General features: G+C 38.8%; 2 protein-coding genes and 1 long non-coding RNA gene across 8 annotated transcripts in view; 2 read left to right on the top strand and 1 right to left on the bottom strand.

The window, feature by feature from the left end:
• PFKM (phosphofructokinase, muscle) overlaps positions 1-22,866 on the top strand; it is a 188,727-nt gene that overhangs the window by 96,419 nt on the left and 69,442 nt on the right. The gene's annotated exons all lie outside the window — the stretch shown is intronic.
• SENP1 (SUMO specific peptidase 1) overlaps positions 1-22,866 on the bottom strand; it is a 65,953-nt gene that overhangs the window by 6,988 nt on the left and 36,099 nt on the right. For all 6 annotated transcript variants that reach the window (XM_082350633.1, XM_082350632.1, XM_082350634.1 and 3 more), the window contains 4 exons: positions 20,632-20,670; positions 19,701-19,785; positions 19,314-19,469; positions 18,306-18,437 (listed from right to left, as the gene is read on the bottom strand). In XM_082350633.1, coding sequence (XP_082206759.1) covers positions 18,306-18,437; positions 19,314-19,469; positions 19,701-19,785; positions 20,632-20,670 — 412 coding nt within the window. The remainder of the gene's footprint in view (positions 1-18,305; positions 18,438-19,313; positions 19,470-19,700; positions 19,786-20,631; positions 20,671-22,866) is intronic.
• Positions 4,701-22,866, top strand: part of LOC309609347 — a 165,311-nt gene continuing 147,145 nt past the window's right edge. Inside the window, exon 1 of the long non-coding RNA XR_014233382.1 lies at positions 4,701-11,703. This is a non-coding gene — a long non-coding RNA (uncharacterized lncRNA). The remainder of the gene's footprint in view (positions 11,704-22,866) is intronic.

Genomic DNA, 22,866 nt, shown 5'->3' on the forward strand with positions numbered 1-22,866 from the left:
CCTGAAAGTAAAATGACAAACATGAAGAGTAAAGTTCTCCCCCAGAATCTATATGGTTAGCTGCCTCATTTTTGTTGATTCCATTTATGCCTTCAATATCAAGTACAAGTGAAAGAAATTAAAATGCTTGATACAGGAGATATGTTAATGAAACAATGTGTTCTCTAACAATGACTATGTCATCCATGGTTCCTTTAAGTCCAGGACTCCTTGGTCCCAAAGCTTGAAAGTTACTGTGCCGGAAGTTACTGCATACTTATTTTATGTGGCCAGCTGAGGTCAGGCCAGTGTCTGTCAACTGCAAGGAATGAATGGGCTAACTCATCCAAAGCTTGGAAATATGACTAAGAAAACAGGCACATTTTTCAGAATGCTTTTTGGGGAATGGGAAAACACCCCCGTCCCTTGACAAATATTTACACACTAGAATGCCAGAGCAGTGAGCCCAATAGTAGGCAACTACATACTGGGGAGGCAGCAGGGAACGCTGCCAGGGACACCCCGGAGCATGGCCTAGACCAGAGAAAGGGCCTATAGATGAGGAAGCCTAAGCAGCTGCAGGGAAACCACATTCGCCGTGAAGCAGAGCTCTGAGGGTGGTGGGAGGGAGAGCCAGGACTGAAGAAAGACACTGTTTTTCCTGCATCTCTGAAGACGGAACAACAGGCCCAGAGGACTCAGGCTGTGGTTAATTCTCTGCTGAGTGACGCCCAATAGGTAACTGGAGCTCAGTTATTTAAAATAACGATAATGAATTAAGACACAATTAGGATCACAGATTTCTCCAATCCAGGTTTTTAATCTAACCCTGCCCCCGAAGATAATGGTGCTAAAGGATGCTTCTCCACTTGTGAAGGCAGCCAGGAATGCAGGAGGATCTTGCTCAGCAAGCACAGATTTCACAGCTATAATCTACATCCTCTAGTGAGAGAAAATCAGCAGGAAGGGACTGATTCCTCTGGCATTCTATCCCACAGTATTAGCCATGCTATGAGGCTAACTAAACCCTTCAATCCAGGGGGTGAAGTGAACAGGCAGACAACCTGTCAGTCACTGTAAGCCAAACCTTCCATGGGGGCAGACAAGTTATATATTACAACAGGCAACAAGGACTTAGGATGGAAGTGGAAGAAATTAGAGAGAGATAAGGATAGCCAAGCACATGAAAGCCACGGAGATGTATCTCCCCCAGGTGCCCATCAGAGGGGCATACCACCTTTGGTATAGTTACCCTGAAGTGAAAAGGATGACATTATGAGTGTCATGCTACACATGACTATCCTATTTTTCAGGAGGAAAGAGTGCCAGAAACCAATTAAGTTTAGCTGGACCTCCATAGACTGAGTTGTTTGGCTTCTTATTTCATTTTGTTATTTTGAGAGAGTGGACCTATAAAGCTAAAGACCAAGCCAGCTGAACAGGAACAGAGACCTAGTGATCAGGATACCACACTAAGAATCCCTCTTCCACTGCTTCAGTTCTGCCTCCAACCAAGGTTTCTCCACTGAGAGGGAAATGGCTTCCTCCAAAGCCAGCTCATTAATTAGCCCTATGGAGTGGTCTGGGTTCTTTTTCATTTCTCCTGTATCTCAGTAGGAGGGAGTTTAGTGGCTTCAATGTTCCCTCCCATTAACTGAGGACATGTAATCTGACATCTGAGGCAGAATTTAGATCTGAGTTTCTCTCCTCAGTTTTTCAGCTCTTACTCTATCCAAATGAGGAAAACTGCCATAGTTCAGCCAAGACACAATCATACCAAAAAAACAAGCTAGGAGTTAGGAGAACAAAAAGAATCCTACACGTCATCTCACAGAGGGCTGAAGATAAAGGAAAAAGAAATGAGAGAAGGGATCACAGTGCTTAAGATGAAAGAGGAGCAATGATGGTCAGAGCACTTGCTTGTATTTTGTGAAGACAAGGTTCCCTCCCCTTCCATAGTGAGAGCCTTTCTGCACACAGGACTCTCTTAGCTTCAGAAGATCTTCAATTCCCTTTGGAATAGGGGGCTAAGAGTAATAAGTCAGCCCGGTGCCTACTGTTTGTCTTGCACTTGTCACTCTTTTGGGGGTCCACACTTGCCTCTGCTTGCTGCAGCTCTTGGTGCCTAAAGAGCTGCCCTTCCTGCTGCCTTTGCAGCTTTGGCCATGAGTGCCTACTTGTCTATGCAGTCCTGTCTGGGGGTGGAATGGTTGTTTATAGTGTCTTATTCCTTTGTGATTTTATTTGAAGAGTTGCCAGGTTGAAGCTGAAAAAAGCTTCTCTTTAAAAGAAAAGCCTACCATGTTTTCAAACTAAGGACTCAATCCTTTTCCTGTATGTTACCACAATGACATAAATGACTGCTATTTGTATCCTCCTTCTCACGCAGTAAACCAGCCAAACTATTGTTTTCTCATGCATTTAGAAGTAAAACATTTCACAATACAATCCTGACTTTAACCCTTTCCAATTTCACACTCTGAACCCTTATAATTGACTTAGGAAATAAATGTTCTAAAAGTCCTGAGCATGACAGTGTTCCTGAGCAGAGACCACGATAACTTTCAGGGGGAAAAAAAGCTGTTTTCCTATTTTACCCCTCCAGATTTCCCCCTCGACATACTCATTCTGAATTTTTTTTTTTTTTTAAAGATTTAATTGTATTTATTTTTGGCTGTGTTGGGTTTTCGTTGCTGTGCACAGGCTTTCTCTAGTTGTGGTGAGTGGGGGCTACTCTTCCTTGTGGTGCGTGGGCTACTTGCGGTGGTTTCTCTTGTTGTGGAGCACAGGCTCTAGGCGCGCGGGCTTCAGTAGTTGTGGCACGCGGGCTCAGTAGTTGTGGCATGCGGGCCCTAGAGCGCAGGCTCAGTAGTTGTGGCATGCGGGCTTAGTTGCTCCGTGGCATGTGGGATCTTCCTGGACCAGGGCTCGAACCCGTGTCCCCTGCATTGGCAGGCGGATTCTTAGCCACTGTGCCACTGGGGAAGTCTTCCTCATTCTGATTTTTAAATTAGACTTATCCTTGTCAACCACAAAACCCAAAAGACTAACCAAGCAACAACCCCTGAATATTATGAGTCAGAAGGTCACTCACTCCTAAAAGATCTAATCTAATAATACTATGGAAACCAAGAAGGCAGACTTCAGGTAAGCTCTATGTTACTGCATCCCTCACTGTGTCCAGGATTTTTCTCACATGCGAATTCAAGTAACAAATTATTAGAATTACTGCCAAGGTTTTAGAGAAAGAGAGGCAGGCAACATCTATCTTTATGGAGTCATGACAACTGTAATTATTCTCCCTGTGACCTCACATAAATCCCTGGTTTATCAATAGGACTAGTTCTATTAAGAAACACTTTAAAGAGGTAAACTATAATGACGTGGAATCTTCCCACGAGTCATGTTAGAAACACTATAACTTCCATTCTAGTCATTTTATTCCACATGTTAGAGTGCATAGCATATCGTAGACCCCATCATATTCACTTAATTTATCTCATTTTGTCTGATTTTTTTCCCTTCTTACGCAGTTTTTATTTCCTAAGGAAAACCTACTCCCTGTGCTAGGTTTGTCTAGTTGGGCTTAATGTTTGGCACGATGTTTCCTCTCTTACCAAGCATCACTTAGATTTAACTTCTCCTCGGAAACAGTTAATTATTGAGAGAGAGGTGTTGAAATCTTCAACAGTAATTATAAATTTGTCTATTTCCCCTTCCAATTTTCTCAGTTTTTACTTCATCTATTTTGAAGTTCTGTTAGGTGTGTACATATCTAGGTTGTTAATCCTCTTGAACTTACCCCTTTACCATTATGAAAAGTCTATCACTGGTAATATGACTTGCTCTGAAATCTACTTGGTGTGATATTAATACAGTTACTTCATCTTTCCTTTGTTTAGTGTTGGCACGGTATATTTTTTCCATCCTTTTACTTTTAACCTATATGTGTCTTCATATTTAAAATAGGTTTCCTGTAGACATATCTTTTAACCTAATCTGACAATCTCTGCTTTTTAACAGGATATTTATACTGTCCAATATGGTAGCTACTAGCCAAATGTGACTCTTGAGCACTTGAAATATGACTAATGCAAATTGTGTTGTAAGTGTAAATGTGCTGTAAGTGTAAAATACATACATTTTAAAGAGAAGGTAAAATATCTCATTAACAATATTTTCAGATTTATTACATGCCAAAATAACATATTTTGGATATATTGGGTTAAATAAAATATATTATAAAATTAGTTTTACCTGTTTCTTTTCACTTTTTTTTAATGTGACTACTAGAAAACTTAAAATTACATACATGGCTCACATTATATTTCTATTGGGTGTGCTGGGTTAGGTCATTTACATTTAATGTGATTAATGAGATGGTTGGTTTTAAATCTACCATCATGTTCTTTTTTTTTTTTTTTTAAATTTATTTATTAATTGAGTGGTTTTTGGGTGTGTTGGGTCTTCGTTTCTGTGCGAGGGCTTTCTCTAGTTGTGGCGAGCGGGGTCCACTCTTCATCGCGGTGCGCGGGCCTCTCACTATCGCGGCCTCTCTTGTTGCGGAGCACGGGCTCCAGACGCGCAGGCTCAGTAGTTGTGGCTCACGGGCCTAGTTGCTCCGTGGCATGTGGGATCTTCCCGGACCAGGGCTCGAACCCGTGTCCCCTGCATCGGCAGGCGGATTCTCAACCACTGCGCCACCAGGGAAGCCCCATGTTCTTTTTTTACTATTAGTCCCATCTGTTCTTTGTATCCTTCCTCTTTCCCTGCCTTCCTTTGGATTGGGTATCTTTTAATTCCATTTTATCTCCATTACTGGCTTATAACGATACCTCTCTGGTTTTTGTTTTTGTTTTTAACTGGTCGCTCTAGGATTTATATGTCTTTAACTTATTGTAGTCTACCTTCATATAACATTATACCACTTCATGTATTGTATAGGAACCTTAGACAAGTATGTACTTCCATTTTCCCCCTCCTTTATGTTATGATTGTCATAAACTTCACTTCAACATGTTATAAACCCCACAGTATGTTGTTTTATTTTTGACTTGACTAGTCAATTGTCTTTCAGAGATATTAAAAACTGAGAGCATTTCCACTGCTCTTCACTCCTCGTGTTGATTGAAACTTTTACCTCATATTTGTCTTCTGCCTGACAAATATCTTTTAATATTTCTTATGGTAGAAGTCTGCTGGTGATGAATTCTTTCAGCATTTGTTTGCCTAAAAAAGTATAGCCTTATTTTTTGAAAGATTTATTTGCTGGTATAGAATTTAGGTTGACAAGCTTTTTTTTTTCCTCCTTCAGTACTTTAAAGATGTAGCTATATTGTCCTCTGGCCTACATGGTTTCTGACAGATCTTTGTTCCTCTGTACATAATATGCCTCTTTTCCTCTGGTTGCTTTCATTAGTTTTCTCTTTATCAGTGGTCTTTAGCAATTTGATTATTATACATTTCACTATGGTGTTTCTTCTATTTGAGGTATGCTGAATTTCTGGGATCTGTCAGTATATTTCCAAATTTGGAAAATCTTCCACCATTATTTCTTTAAACATTTTTTCTGATACCACTTACACCCAACTTTCCCTTCTGGGACTTCAATTACATGCTTAGGCTTGACACTGTCCCAGAGCTCGCTAAGCTCTAGTCATCTTTTTTCAGCCTTTTTTCTACTCCATTTGAATGGTTCCTATTGCTCTATTTTCAAGTTCACTAACTGTTTCTTCCACAGTGTCTAATATGTTAATCTCATCTCATGTATTTTTCATTTCAGATACTGTATTTTTCACCTCTAGAAGTTCAATTTGGGTCTTTTATATTTTCCATTTTTCTCCTCATAATGTCCACTTTCCTGAACATGTGAATATGTTAATGATATCTGTTTTAATATCTTTGTTGGCTAATCCTATCATTTTTGTCTTTTCTGGGTATTTCTATAGTGACTGTTTTTTCCCTTTGTTATATTTTTCTTCTATTTGCATGCCTGGGAATTTTTAATTGGATGCTAGACATTGTGAATTTCATGTTGTTGGGTTTTGTTGTTACCAGAATTTGCTGTGTTCCTTTAAATATTGTTGGGCTTTGTTCTGTGATATAGCTAAGTTAGTTGGATCAGTTTCAAGCTTTCAAGACTTGTATTTAAGCTTGTTACCATGGGTTCAGGGCAACCTTTATTCTAGGGTCACTTTGGCCCCACTCTTGAAGCAATGCCCTTTTGAGGACTCTATTCAATGCCCCACAACTTTTCTACTCTAGATGGTTGGGACATGAACTATTCTTGGCACCTGTGTTAGCTCTCAGGCTTGTTCTGATTCCTTCTTTCTGGTGGTTCTTTCCCCAGGCTCTGGTAGTTTCTTCCCATATATGTACAGATCAGTATTCAGCCAAAGATATGAGGGGGGCCCACTGCATATCTCTGGAGCTTTCTCTTTGTTCAGCAACTTCCCCTCCAGTATTTATCTCACAAACCTTAGCCACTTTGGCCTCCCTGAACTCTGTCTCCTCCACTCACAAGACTGCCAGGCACTGCCAGGTTTTACCAGCTCTCTCCCCTCAACACACCGCCCCAGTAAGCTGTGGAAATCATAGGCTCATCCTTTTCATTTCCCTTCTCTCAGGAATCACTGTTATCCAATGTCTGAAAATTCTTGCTTGATGTTTTATCTAGTTTCCTAGTTAAGTTGAAAGAGTAAATCTGATCCATTTTATTCTATCAAGATCAGAAGAAGTCAGATTCATTTACTTGTATGCCTAAATAATTTCCATGTATTTCTAAATTTATCTGATGCTTTATAAAACAACTTTTAGGCCCTCTAAGAAGCAGAATTAGCAGGCCATAAAGAGAAACACAAAGCCTAAGGTAGTCCTCTCCTCAGGATCATTAACCTAAAATCTTAGACTTGGATTCCAGAAGTTATTCAACTCAATCTCCAGGAAATAATAAATAGTTTCTAGTACTGACATACACTTAAAAATATTTCCTTTTGTTTAATTTGTTAATATTGTTAATATTTAATAATATTGTATTGTTAATATTTGTTAATATTTCCTTTTGTTTCAATCTACTTTTGCAACTAACTCCTCCTCTCTTTAACCCTGTCTTCCTTCCCTTAATTAGAAATTTCTTTTAATAACTAATCACCAGACCTGGTATAGAAATCCCCATCTATATGTTATTAGCTTTCCAGCCTCATTTTCTATTCTTTACAAGGCAGCCACTTCCCACATTCCAACTTTGAGAAGTTTCATTTTCTTATAGTAAGGTAAAATGTTAATCCTCACCTATATAAAAATCCATTCTTAAAAACATGTTGGGGGGGCGGAGTCAAGATGGCATACTAGGAGGATGCGGAATTCGCGTCTCCTCACAACTAGGACACCTACCAGGCACCAGTGGGGGACCACGGACACCTAAGCAGGTAGGAGGAACCCCCAGCGACTGGGTAGGACGTGGGTCACTGGGGGAAGGAAGGGGGAGGGGAAGTGGAGGTGGGATGGGACTGGCGCCCCGAGGGGTGGCTGCGGGAGGGGAAGGGGTAAATTGGGGAACCACTGGGAGGGTAGAGGATCAAAAGGGAGAGTGGCCAGGTTTCCCCTGCCCACTTGAACCCCCAGGAACCTGCTGAGATCCCGGGCCTGATCCTCTGCCCATTGAGGCCCCCTCCAGCCATGTGGGTCCTGAGGGAGTGGGAGGGAGGGAAGGGGGAGCAAAAGTTAAGGCCAGACCTCCAGGACCGGCACCCTGAGGGCTGGCCGGGGGAGGGAAGGAGTTCCTACACCCAGCGGGACCCACCCACGGTTAGGGGTCCAGTGGCAACGGGGGAGACCCTGGGGGAGACGGTGGGGGAGGGGCACGAAGGAGCGGAAGGGAACGGGGCCAGTACTTTCCCTGTCCACTTAGGCACCGGGAAGCCTGTTGGGCTCCCGGGCCTAATCCTCTGCCCTCGGAGCCTCCCCCCTGCTGTGCAGAGCCCAAGCCCCACCCCTACACCCCCACCCAGGGCCCCAACTCTACACTCGGAGACCCCCTCCAACGAGCTGGGCCTAAACCCCACCCACACACCCTCACTCAGTGCCCTACCTCCAAACTACGGAACTCCACACTCCTGAGGCCCTCATTTCTGCATGCTGCCTCTCCTATTCCCCACAGGTCCTAAGCAGAGGCCACGCCTCAAGCTTAAAAGTCACCCACCTAGGCCCCACCCCATGCTCAAATGTCACCCCCCACCTGCCTAGGCCCTGCCACACCCTAAACAGCGCCCCTGCCTAAGTGCCACCACAGCCTAAACTCCACCCCCATGGTCAAGGCTTTTTTTTTTTTTTTTTTCTTTTTTCCTCTTTTAGATTGGGGTTCTGTTTTACCTTGTTGATTCACTGTTGTTGATTCTTTTATATTTTTATTTTTCCTAATAAATCTTTTATTTTTCTAATTTTATTTTATTCTTTATACTTTGTTAGTGATCTCTCCTTTTGGCTTGTCCTCCACCCCGCCTTTTCTTCCTTTTTTCTGTTGTGGTTTTATTTTGCCTTGTTGCAGTTGTTTCAATTATACTTTTACTTTTCCTAACATATTTTTTATCTTTCTACTTTTATTTTGTCTTTTATTCTTTGATATTGTACTGCTCCTTTTTTTCTTTCTTTCTTTCTTCTTCTTTTTTTTACCGTGCCACAAACCTCACGGGATCTTGGTTCCCAGGGTGGAGGTTGGGCCCAAGCTCTCATAGTGGGAGCTCTGAGTCCAAACCACTGGACTAACAGGAACCTCAGACCCCAGGGAATATTAATCAGAGTGAGACCTCCTGGAGGTCCTCATCTCAGCACAAAGACCCAACTCTATCCAACTGCCTGCACACTCCAGTGCTGGACGTCTCAGGCCAAACAACCAGTAAGACAGGAATACAGGACCAACCATCAAAAAAAACAAAAAATGAAATGACAAAAAAATATGTTATAGACAAAGGAGAAAGGTAAAACTTACAAGACCAAATAATGAAGATGAAATAGGCAAACTACACAAAAAAGAATTCAGAGTAATGGTAGTAAAGATAATCCAAAATCTCAGAAACAGAATGGAGAAAATGCAAGAAACATTTAACAAGGATCTAGAAGAACTAAAGAGCAAACAAACAGTGATGGAAAACACAATTACTGAAATTAAAAATACTCTAGAAGGAATCAATAACAGAATAACTGAGACAGAAGAACGAATAAGTGAGCTGGAAGTCAAAATGGTGGAAATAACTGCCAGGGAGCAGAATAAAGAAAAAAGAATGAAAAGAATTGAAGACAGTCTCAGAGACCTCTGGGACAACATTAAACACACCAACATTCAAATTATATGGGTCCCAGAAGAAGAAGAGAAAAAGAAAGGGACTGAGAAAATATTTGAAGAGAGTACAGTCAAAAAACTTCCCTAACATGGGAAAGGAAATAGTGAATCAAGTCCAGAAAGCACAGAGAGAACCAGATAGGATAAACCCAAAGAGAAACAATCTGAGGCACATATTAATCAAACTATCAAAAATTAAATACAAAGAAAAAATATTAAAAGCAACAAATAATATACAAGGGAATCCCCATAAGGTTAACAGCTGATTTTTCAGCAGAAACTCTGCAAGCCAGAAGGGAGTGGAAGGACATGTTTAAAGTGATGAAAGGGAAAAACCTACAACCAAGATTACACTACCCAGCAAGGATCTCATTCAGAATCGAGGGAGAAATTAAAACCTTTACAGATAAGCAAAAGTTATGAGAATTCAGCACCACCAAACCAGCTTTACAACAAACGCGAAAGGAACTTCTTGAGGCGGAAAACACAAGAGAAGGAAAAGACTTACAAAAACAAACCCAAAACAATTAAGAAAATGGTAATAGGAACATACATACCCATAATTACCTTAAATGTAAATGGATTAAATTCTCCAACCAAAAGACATAGACTGGCTGAATGGATACAAAAACAAGACCCGCACATATGCTGTCTACAAGAGACCCACTTCAGACCTAGGGACACATACAGACTGAAAGTGAGGGGATGGAAAAAGATATTCCATGCAAATGGAAATCAAAAGAAAGCTGGAGTAGCAATTCTCATATCAGACAAAATAGACTTTAAAATAAAGGCTATTACAACAGACAAAGAAGGACACTACATAATGATCAAGGGATCAATCCAAGAAGAAGATATAACAATTGTAAATATTTATGCACCCAACATAGGAGCACCTCAATACATAAGGCAAATACTAACAGCCATAAAAGGGGAAATCAACAGTAACACAATCATAGTAGGGGACTTTAACACCCCACTTTCACCAATGGACAGATCACCCAAAATGAAAATAAATAAGGAAACACATCTTTAAATGACACATTAAACAAGATGGACTGAATTGATATTTATAGGACATTCCATCCAAAAACAACAGAATACACTTTCTTCTCAAGTGCTCATGGAACATTCTCCAGGATAGACCATATCTTGGGACACAAATCAAACCTTGGTAAATTTAAGAAAATTGAATCGTATCAAGTATCTTTTCTGATCACAATGCTATGAGACTAGATATCAATTACAGGAAAAAATCTGTAAAAAATACAAACACATGGAGGCTAAACAATACACTACTAAATAACCAAGAGATCAATGAAGAAATCAAAGAGGAAATCAAAAAATACCTAGAAACAAACGACAATGAAAACACAACAACCCAAAACCTATGGGATGCAGCAAAAGCAGTTCTAAGAGGGAAGTTTATAGCAATACAGTCCTACCTCAAGAAACAAGAAACATCTCAAATAAACAACCTAACCTTACACCTAAAGCAATTAGAGAAGGAAGAACAAAAAAACCCCAAAGTTACCAGAAGGAAAGAAATCATAAAGATCAGATCAGAAATAAATGAAAAAGAAATGAAGGAAACAATAGCAAAGATCAATGAAACTAAAAGCTGGATCTTTGAGAAGATAAACAAAATTGATAAACCATTAGCCAGACTCATCAAGAAAAAAAGGGAGAAGACTCAAATCAACAGAATTAGAAATGAAAAAGGAGAAATAACAACCGACACTGCAGAAATACAAAGGATCATGAGAGATTACTACAAGCAACCATATGCCAATAAAATGGACAACCTGGAAGAAATGGACAAATTCTTACAAAAGCACAACCTTCCAAGACTGAACCACGAAGAAATAGAAAATATAAACAGACCAACCACAAGCACTGAAATGGAAATTGTGATTAAAAATCTTCCAGCAAACAAAAGCCCAGGACCAGATGGCTTCACAAGCAAATTCTATCAAACATTTAGAGAAGAGCTAACACCTATCCTTCTCAAACTCTTCCAAAATATAGCAGAGGGAAGAACACTCCCAAACTCATTCTAAAAGGCCACTATCACCCTGATACCAAAACCAGACAAAGATGTCACAAAAAAAGAAAACTACAGGCCAATATCTCTGATGAACATAGATGCAAAAATCCTCAACAAAATAATAGCAAACAGAATCCAACAGCACATTAAAAGGATCATACACCTTGATCCAGTGGGGTTTATCCCAGGAATGCAAGGATTCTTCAATATATGCAAATCAATCAATGTGATACACCATATTAACAAACTGAAGGAGAAAAACCATATGATCATCTCAGTAGATGCAGAAAAAGCTTTCAAGAAAATTCAACACCCATTTATGATAAAAAGCCTCCAGAAAGTAGGCACAGAGGGAACCTACCTCAACAAAATAAAGGCTATATATGACAAACCCACAGCCAACATCGTTCTCAATGGTGAAAAACTGAAACCATTTCCACTAAGATCAGGAACAAGACAAGGTTGCCCACTCTCACCACTATTATTCCACATAAGTTTTGGAAATTTTAGCCACAGCCATCAGAGAACAAAAAGAAATAAAAGGAATCCAAATCAGAAAAGAAGAAGTAAAACTGTCACTGTTTGCAGATGACATGATACTATACATAGAGAATCCTAAAGGTGCTACCAGAAAACTACTAAAGCTAATCAATGAATTTGGTAAAGCAGCAGGATACAAAATCAATGCACAGAAATCTTTTGCATTCTGATACACTAATGATGAAAAACCTGAAAGAGAAATTAAGGAAACACTCCCATTTACCATTGCAACAAAAAGAATAAAATACCTAGGAATAAACCTACCTAAGGAGAGAAAAGACCTGTTTGCAGAAAACTATAAGACACTGATGAAAGAAATTAAAGATGATACAAACAGATGGAGAGATATACTATGTTCTTGGATTGGAAGAATCAACATTGTGAAAATGACTATACCACCCAAAACAATCTACAGATTCAATGCAATCCCTATCAAATTACCAATGGCATTTTTTTTACAGAACTAGAACAAAAAATTCTTAAAATATGTCTGGAGACACAAAAGACCCCGAATACCCAAAGCAATCTTGAGAAAAAAAAACGGAGCTGGAGGAATCACCCCCTGACTTCAGACTATACTACAAAGCTACAGTAATCAAGACAGTATGGTACTGGCACAAAAACAGAAATATAGATCAATGGAACAGGATAGAAGCCCAGAGATAAACCCACGCACATATGGTCACCTTATCTTTGATAAAGGAGGCAAGAGTATACAATGGAGAAAAGACAGCCTCTTCAATAAGCGGTGCTGGGAAAACTGGACAGCTACATGGAAAAGAATGAAATTAGAACACTTCCTAACACCATACACAAAAATAAACTCAAAATGGATTAAAGACCTAAATGTAAGGCCAGACACTATAAAACTCTTAGAGGAAAACATAGGCAGAACACTCTATGACATAAATCACAGCAAGATCCTTTTTGACCCACCTCCTAGAGAAATGGAAACAAAAACAAACAAATGGAATCTAATGAAACTTAAAAGCTTTTGCACAGCAAAGGAAACCATAAACAAGACGAAAAGATAACCCTCAGAATGGGAGAAAATATTCGCAAACGAAGCAACTGACAAAGAATTAATCTCCAAAATATACAAGCAGCACATGCAGCTCAATATCAAAAAAACAAACAACCCAATCAAAAAATGGGCAGAAGAACTAAATAGACATTTCTCCAAAGAAGATATACAGATTACCAACAAACACATGAAAGGATGCTCAACATCACTAATCATTAGAGAAATGCAAATCAAAACTACAATGAGGGGACTTCCCTGGTGGCGCAGTGGTTGAGAATCTGCCTGCCAGTGTAGGGGACACGGGTTCAAGCCCTGGTCTGGGAAGATCCCACATGCCACGGAGCAACTGGGCCCGTGAGCCACAATTACTGAGCCTGCGCGTCTGGAGCCTGTGCTCCGCAACAAGAGAGGCCACGATAATGAGAGGCCCGTGCACCGCGATGAAGAGTGGCCCCCACTTGCCACAACTAGAGAAAGCCCTCGCACAGAAACGAAGACCCAACACAGCAATAAATAAATAAATAAATAAATAAACAAACCCAAAGTTAAAAAAAAAAAAAAAAAAAACTACAATGAGGTATCACCTCACACCAGTCAGAATGGCCATCATCAAAAACTCTACAAACAATAAATGCTGGAGAGGGTGTGGAGAAAAGGGAACCTTCTTGCACTGTTGGTGGGAATGTAAATTGATACAGCCACTATGGAGAACAGTATGGAGGTTCCTTAAAAAACTAAAAATAGAACTACCATATGACCCAGCAATCCCACTACTGGGCATATACCCTGAGAAAACCATAATTCAAAAAGAGTCTTGGGAGCTTCCCTAGTGGCGCAGTGGTTAAGAATCCGCCTGCCAACGCAGGGGACATGGGTTCGAGCCCTGGTCTGGGAAGATCCCACATGCCACGGAGCAACTAAGCCTGTGCGCCACAACTACTGAGCCTGCGCTCTAGAGCCCATGAGCCACAACTACTGAAACTCTTGCGCCTAGAGCCCATGCTCTGCAAGAGAAGCCACAACAATGAGAAGCCTGCGCACTGCAACAAACAGTAGGGAAAGCCCGAGCACAGCAACGAAGACCCAATACAGCCAAAAATAAAAACAAATAAATACATAAAAATATTTTAAAAGTAAAAAATTAAAAAAAGAGTCATGTACCACAATGTTCATTGCAGCTCTATTTACAATAGCCAGGACATGGAAGCAACCTAAGTGTCCAGGGACAGATTAATGGATAAAGAAGAAGTGGTGCATGTATACAATGGAATATTACTCAGCCATAAAAAGAAACGAAATTGAGTTATTTGTAGTGAGGTGGATGGACCGAGAGTCTATCATACAGAGTGAAGTCAGAAAGAGAAAAATAAATACCATATGCTAACACATATACATGGAATCTAAAAAAAAATGGTTGTGATGAACCTAGGGGCAGGACAGGAATAAAGACACAGATGTAGAGAATGGACTTGAGGACACGAGGAGGGGGAAGGGTAAGCTGGGACGAAGTGAGAGAGTAGCACTGACATATATACACTACCAAATGTAAAATAGATAGCTAGTGGGAAGTAGCTGCATAGCACAGGGAGATCAGTTCGGTGCTTTGCGACCACCTAGAGGGGTGGGATAAGGAGGGTGGGAGGGAGATGCAAGAGGGAGGGGATATGGGGATATACATATGCATATAGCTGATTCACTTTGTTATACAGCAGAAACTAATACAACACTGTAAAGCAATTATACTCCAATAAAGATGTTAAGAAAAAAAAAAAACCATGTTAGAAAGCCTATTGTATGAACAGGCACTGTGGCTTACTCTTCTTTTAGGAAAGAGAGCAGAGAAAGGGTAGCCTAATGGCTTTCTGTACATATCCCAAATACAGGACTTCTGGATTTTATTTTCCTTATAAACTAAATCTGATCCCTTTCATTTCTAGGATCTTATATTCCTCGTCTATAAAATAGTAGAAATAATGTGTCAACCACCTTCTTTTGGAGAAAATTTTAATGCAGCCTATAAAACTGACATGAGAAACAAAAAGAAAAGAAATGGTTATTAATGAAAATATCTGTTTGAGGGAAGGAGAATAGCACTGAAGAGAGCAAATTACTTGCAAAAGATTGAGAGTTCACAATTGAGAAATGGAATTAAGTATTTTAAAATGATTATGAATAATTAAGGATATCTACTAATTCCCCTTCAGAATGGTATTAGCTTCTCAAGGGCAGTAATTCTAAAAGCCTGAGAAATGCAGTACTTTGAAAATGGTGCTTTTTAAAATAGTTAAAATAGTTATTAAAGTAGTTATTATAACAGTTCTCATCATCATTATGGACATGTGAATTGGCACCTGCTTTCAAGGTTAACATTATCCTGAACTCAGAAGACAAGTACTCCTTACAAAAGTTATGGGTAGGTGTGGTAGAGATAAAGTAGGCAAGGAATCGTTCCTTTCCCTTGTCTCTTCTAAGTAATGTAATTTCCATGAACTTTGTTTGGTAAAAATCCAGCCTCTGGTGGGCCCAGGGAATGGAAAATATGTCCTGATGAATGCTGCCTCTGTAAGGGAGCTCACTGAGGTAATACCAGAATATATAGCTAGAACTCAGCTCATATCCTACTCATTGCTGCCCCCTAGAAGGTTCTGCATAATTTACAACAAACACGAGCTACAATTCCTATAGAATAACTGACTCTTCCCCATTTAGCAGTGGCAGTCAAAAACTGGTAAAAGACCACAGATTAATATCTCCAAATCAAAAACACTTAATTGGTGGATACTTATGACTGTTTTTGATTTTCATTTTGCCCTTTGATTTGGTGAGCTCTTTTTTTCCCCTGTTATTTGACCCAATGTTCAAATATCACTATTCTGAGGCACAAGAAGCAAGGGATGCTTCCCCTAAAGCAAGACAGTATCAAACCATAATTTCTTTACTATTCTTTGTCAAAGATATTATTCAGGGAGTGATGAACTTCTGAAATTTATATCTTATAAACTCACCAATGGCAAAGACCGTGGGGTTAGTTCAGCTGGCCCCATAGAAGATCAACCTACTGGACATGACATGGTTCTCAAATCCTATACATCTAATCCTAAAATGGGATCCAATTTAAGATTCTGAGGCAGTATGACATAATAGATAAGACCCAATGCTTGAGTCTGAATCCTGGCTCTGCTACTTACTAGTTATGTAACCTTGCAAGTTTCTTAATCTTTCTATGCCTTGTTTCTTTATTAAATGGAGATGATAAAATTACAGTATCTACCTCCAAGGGTTGTGGTGACTATGACATGAGTAGAACACATAAAACACTTAGAATAAACCATAAACAAGACGAAAGACAACCCTCAGAATGGGAGAAAATATCTGCAAATGAAGCAACTGACAAAGGATTAATCTCCAAAATATACAAGCAGCTCATGCAGCTCAATATCAAAAAAACAAACAACCCAATCCAAAAATGGGCAGAACTAAATAGACATTTCTCCAAAGAAGATATACAGATTGCCAACAAACACATGAAAGGATGCTCAACATCACTAATCATTAGAGAAATGCAAGTCAAAACCACAATGAGGTTATCACCTCACACCGGTCAGAATGGCCATCATCAAAAAAATCTACAAACAATACATGCTGGAGAGAGTGTGGAAAAAAGGGAACCCTCTTGCACTGTTGGTGGGAATGTAAAATGATACAGTCACTATGGAGAACAGTATGGAGGTTCCTTAATAAACTAAAAATAGAACTACCATATGACCCAGCAATCCCACTACTGGGCATATACCCTGAGAAAACCATAATTCAAAAAGAGACATGTACCACAATGTTCATTGCAGCACTATTTACAATAGCCAGGACATGGAAGCAACTTGAGTGTCCAATGGATAGAGAAGATGTGGCACATATACACAATGGAATATTACTCAGCCATAAAAAGAAACAAAATTGAGTTATTTGTAGTGATATGGGTGGACCGAGAGTCTGTCATACAGAGTGAAATAAGTCAGAAAGAGAAAAACAAATACCGTATGCTAACACATATACATGGAATCTAAAAAAAAATGGTTCTGATGAACCTAGGGACAGTACAGGAATAAAGACGCAGACGTAGAGGATGGACTTGAGGACACGGGGAGGGGGAAGGATAAGCTGCGACGAAGTGAGAGAGTGGCACTGACATATACACACTACCAAACATAAAACAGATAGCTAGTGGGAAGCAGCCGCATAGCACAGGGAGATCAGCTCGGTGCTTTGTGACCACGTAGAGGGGTGGGATAGGGAGGGTGGGAGGGAGACGCAAGAGGGAGGGGATATGGGGATATGTTTACATATAGCTGATTCACTTTGTTATACAGCAGAGACTAACACACCATTGTAAAGCAATTATACTCCAATAAAGATGTTTAAAAAAAAAAGGTATTTGAGTTAAAAAAAAATACTGCATAACATAAGGTAAATGCCCAACAGACGTTGGCCAATATTAGTATTTGGAAGGTCTTAAACATAGAAGGCCAGTATACAGGTACCTAGAATATCTAGTGCTTACTATATTGAGCATCTAAAAAGTATCCATAGCTATGAAGCTTGAGTACACCAAAGATATCAGGCAGGAATGCTCCTAGTGGGCCTAAGAAAGGAGGCAGGTAAATAGGAAAAAATCCCAACCCAGCTCTCTTCTTTTGCTGTGAAAATATCCTTCCTAAACCTGTAGACTCCTACAGATTTAGGAATAGGACAGATCAGTTTAAAGATTCTAATGTAACTAATCTACATAAAATAATTAGAACTCTCAGGAGCTGAGAGCCATACCTTTTTTCTTTTTTAACTCAATACATCAAATATTTAATAATGTAACTTCTATGTCAGTTTAAATAATATCACGTATAAATGTAGGCTATTTTAGAAAGCTTCCCACTCATAACGTAAGTGACCTAAGTAGAGACAGAAAGGGTAGTAGAAATGGATTCCTATATGGAAATCCCAAAGTATTCCTTCATGCTGCAACATGGTCAGCTATTAAATATTTGATCAAAAGATGTGAACTGCAGGGCAGGTGCCTTAAACAGAGCGAGAATACCAATAAGCGAAGGTCCTCTCCCTCAGCGTCCAAATCTTCAACACATAAAAAGATAAATCAGCAGTTCTCAGACATTAAGGTACATAAAAAAATCACCTGAGATCTTTGTTTAAAATACATAACTCTACCACACTGCCTCAAACTTATTCAGGAGAATGGAGAGGCCTGTGAGAGCTGATTCTGAAGCAGGTCATCCAAGGACCACACTTTGAGAAACAGTGAAATAATACCTTTCGTTTCCACTTGATGTTTACTTACTCTTTGAATATAAAAACTAGTGTGAGATTACCTCATCATTGAGCCAGTTCAGATGGTTTAGAGTTTGAATATCTTTGCGTGTAATAGTCAAGCGGAATGCTTCACTCAGAACTTCATCCTGGTTCCCATTACGAAATACATTCTTTATTTCTTTCTCCATTTCCTAGGGAACCAAGAAGTGTCAGAGATCAAGCATACATGGCCTTAGACATACCAATCTCCCACCGAGCTCCATGCAATCCCTAGACTTAAATCAACTATTTACTTCTAATATTTTGGTTTCTATTCCTTCCAGTAATCTCCCTGATTACTTCTTTCCATCCTAGCTTGTCCTCCCTTCTCTGTTTCAGTACATTTCAGACCCTTGTTTCATATTATTCCTGAAGTCTGAAATAACCTTCTGCTGTCAAATTTCCTAAGTTCATGAGAAGACCTAATTATATTTTATATCTTTGGTCCAAACAATTTCCTGAGAAATAGAATCTTTCTCAAAGGCAATAAGGGAATAAAGGTAGTGAAGTCTTTTAGAAACATTTTCCTAGAAAAATTTGTTTTACTTTTTTAATGTAAAACTGTGGAATTCAGCACAACTATAATAAATGTGTTACACTCACCAGCTATATGATAGTTTTTCAAACAGAAGAATGAATTAAGGAACAGATTTTTAAATGTATGCCGACTTTTATGTATTTTCCAAATTTTTATTCTGCGTTTTATTGCTTAAAAAAAAAAGGTAAGGCTCAACTTACTATTTGATATTAAAGTACCAGACACATGCATTAAGTAAAAGTGCACATGAAATGAAACACAAATTTATTAAATGCTTTTTTATTGAAGTCACTAAAAGTCACCCATAATTCTTTCCTGAATTTTCAATAATCCTTTAAAAATAAAGCCAAGATTGGTATGCAATACAAATGAAAGCAGGAGTATGCAATACAATTTAAATACCAGATTACTTTTATGTTTGAAATTTGTCCAAAGAATTCTCTCTAAACACAACACTTGCTAGTGTAGGAATTGAGAGTATATAATTTACCTCTGTGATTTCAGGAAATTCATCTTCGCTCTGCGTTAATTTATGACCTTTTTTTCCTGTTTCTTGGGCGATCGTGACAGGAATCTCCTTTTCAAGAGGCACACGAAGATGCAGTTCTACTGAATCATGTACTGAATGTTCTTGTTCCTGCAGTCTCTGAAAAACAGAGCTTCAAAATAAGTGGAATAAAGAAATCTACTATTTGTCTATGTACACTAAGTAGTACTAGCTGGAGAGACCAAGAACATCGACCACTTATCATACAATGCTATGCTATCACACTATCTTGTAATTACAACAACTTTGATCCCAAATCCAGGTAACCTTCTAAAATTAGTTTCAACCTGGATGTGCTATTCATTTATTATGTCAAAAAAATTGTTTTACCTGGTTTTGAAGCTGTAATGCCAGTGCTTTCTGCTCTTCAATCTGGCGCAATCTTTCCCGTGCTCGAGAATCATAAACACTAGTCCTTGGAAATGAAAAGGAACGTGACACAAATGCAGACCACTCTCTCAGTGTCAAGAACATTGCTGACGCACAATGAGCATTAAATATAAAACCCTCAGAGAGAAAGTCTAAAATCCTTATACTAACTTATCACTACATTTACCTTAAGACAAAGTGAAACCACATGGTGTTACTGAAATTATCCTATTTTTTTTTGATATAATGAAAATTACTAGTTTGTTGCTAAACGTGAACAAGTGACTTTTGTGTTCGTAAATGTGGAGTCCTTTTTTAAAAACATGCTTCTAAGATTATGGAGAAAGTGAAGCTTCATTCTAGAAATCCAAAAATGAAACTGAATCCCAAAGAAGAGAATAATATATCATCGAGGTTTTAGTTCAAATATTGTATTTATGATCCAGAAGAAGAAATATGGGTTTCTTTTTTTCTTTCAAAAAAATCAACTAGACCAGGGGTTTGGATAACTCAAAGTGAGTCCTTGAAACTAGAGACTAAACTTTCAGTGATTTTGCAAACTCCAGAAATAAAGATTATTCAGTAAATTAGTTTTATCAATGTGAAAATAAAGGCACTTACTTTCCTTTCTATACAATAGCTAACTTTGAAATATTTTTCCAATTCAGTTGAGCTTCAACAATTGTTACAGATTTAATAAACCTGAGCATAGATATGTCCCAACTCCAATAGAACCTTTAAAACCCAATTAACTTATAAGTTATTTTCTATATAGACAAACATAGGAAATTTTTACTGACTAAAAATAGGTAGGGTGATTGGCTAATTGATTTCTTCTAACTGAAAAGAAAGTGATAGAGAGGGAAAAATGATACCAAAAATAATAACTTACAATTCTTTGATCCACAGCTCTGCCTGGAAAAAAGTAGGACTATGGGTGGGAAAAGAAAAATGTGACAAATGAGCAGGAGACGTAAAGGAAAATCAAATATTTTCATCAAGAAAACCAATTATTTAAACAGTTTATAAAAATGCTTTACAAGTATGCAATAAATAAAAGGACCTAAATTACATAAAACAATTCTAACTGGGAAGTAAAGGAATACAAATATGAGTCATCCGCACACGTACAGTTAAAAAGATGACCCAACATTCAGCCGAGAAATTAAGTTTAGCATGCTCCTTACTTGCAAGAGAGACCAACACGATGTGAAAGAGTACATCACTTGTCAAGGCAATATATTAAGCTAGAACATTCCTCTTTCCAAATGGCTCAGATTGACAGATTTATTAATGGTTTAATAAAATCTTATGGGTTCTTGGACTTCTTGTAGGTCTACTTGAGTAAAAATACATTCAACCACATCACATTAGATACTGAAAATCCCCGCCCACAGAACAGCCCATATCAAATGGCTAATGAGCCAACGAACCAAAGCGGATAATCAGCAATACAACTCCATTCCAAAGATGAAAGGCCAGTTCTACTCCATGCAGCTCTTGCTGACAACCCAAGTGAATAATGCTTAGCAGAGTCACAGGTATGCTCTCTGTTCTAGAGCCTTTTGCTCTTCTCAGACTTTCTTGTCTCCTTTCTTATCTCCTTGCCCCTAACTGAAGGAGTTCTCATAGAACCAAATGAAAGAAGAGGGAACAGTTTTCCAAAGAAAACTTTCAGATACGTAGAACAAGTAAACAGAGCATCAAATTGCAATTTAAGAGACCAGTATCTCCTGGAGCTGCTTTGTGACCTTGAGCAAGTCACTTGCTTTCCATGGGCCTCAATTTCTGGGTTTGTAAACATGGAGATAAGAGTCCCTTTCAGTTCTTAAATTTCTACAGTCTGTCCTGTAAAGGCAAGAATAAGGGCTCAGAGATTATCCCCTTGCTCCTTAGCCTAACTTCTGAGAATTAGTATTCCCAGTCATCCTTAGTTCTGGGGTTTGGTGATAAACATGCTGCTCTATTACCTCCCCACTGTCGGTAGCTACCTCCTTAACACAGTGAACGACTGATACAACAGCCAAGAAATAAAGTCACAGAGATCAGTGGAAGCACTGTGAGGGGCTACTTAGCGCGGGATACTAAAAACAAATGAACGTGAGAATACATTTATTGAACAATATAACAAAGTGACAAGAATCACCCAGAATTTCATGGTACTGGATCATGCTATTCAAATTTGTCTGCTCCCCTTATTAGAATATAAGCTTGATGAGGATAGGAATTTTTCTCTTTTGTATTTACTACTGTATCCTCTGCACCAAGAATAGTGCCTGACACATAGCAGGCAGTCAGTATTTACTGAATAAATAAATAATGTAAGGGCCAAACACTTCTCTTTAACGGATCAAGGTATCTGCTGGCGCAGGAAAGCAAAATGCAGAGGAAAAAGCAAAATCTGTTTGCTTTTCAGAGATTATACATTACTTCTCATATAATTGAAGCAATAATAATTACAGCTACTTAATGAGCACCTACTTAGTGCTTTATGTATAAAACTCTCTTTGGGGGGTTTTACATATTAGTTAAGCCTCACAATAATCCTCAAATTAATTAAGACTCAATATAATGTGTAATAAGGAAATATTACTTATACTGTACAGAAAAGGAAATTGAGTTCAAAAGAATAATTTGTTTTGGAAGAGCCTGGATCAGAAACTATTTATGTCCAATTCCAAAGACTGTGTTCTTTCTATTATTGTAAAGTGTCTTCTAATAAACCAAAGTATTAAGCCAAAATGGAGATGATGAGTATTTGGGCTACTCAAGAGAGTATTTCAGGCTTTCTAGGAAATTCATTTATTTAACACAGATTTATTTACTAAGTACCCATGATGTGCCATGCACTATTATGGGCACCAGGTGGTAGTGCAAAGGTACTAGTACCGAACAAAGTACAGAGATAGAAGTACTGGAAGGAAAGACTAATGCTATCAGGAGAAGCCAGAGAAATGTCCTGAGAAAAAAATAACACCTGAGTCAGATTCTGAAAAGCAAAATAAGAGTGTAACAAGTGGACACGGAGAGAAAAGGAATTCCAGGCAGAAGGGGAAGGGTTGGAATGTACAATGGCACAAAGGCATAAAATACATGGCACATTCTGGGAAATAAGGGCAGATCTTCA

Source organism: Balaenoptera borealis (genome assembly GCF_965194805.1).
Source record: "Balaenoptera borealis genome assembly, chromosome: 13".
In the NCBI taxonomy this organism is placed as follows: Eukaryota; Metazoa; Chordata; class Mammalia; order Artiodactyla; family Balaenopteridae; genus Balaenoptera; species Balaenoptera borealis.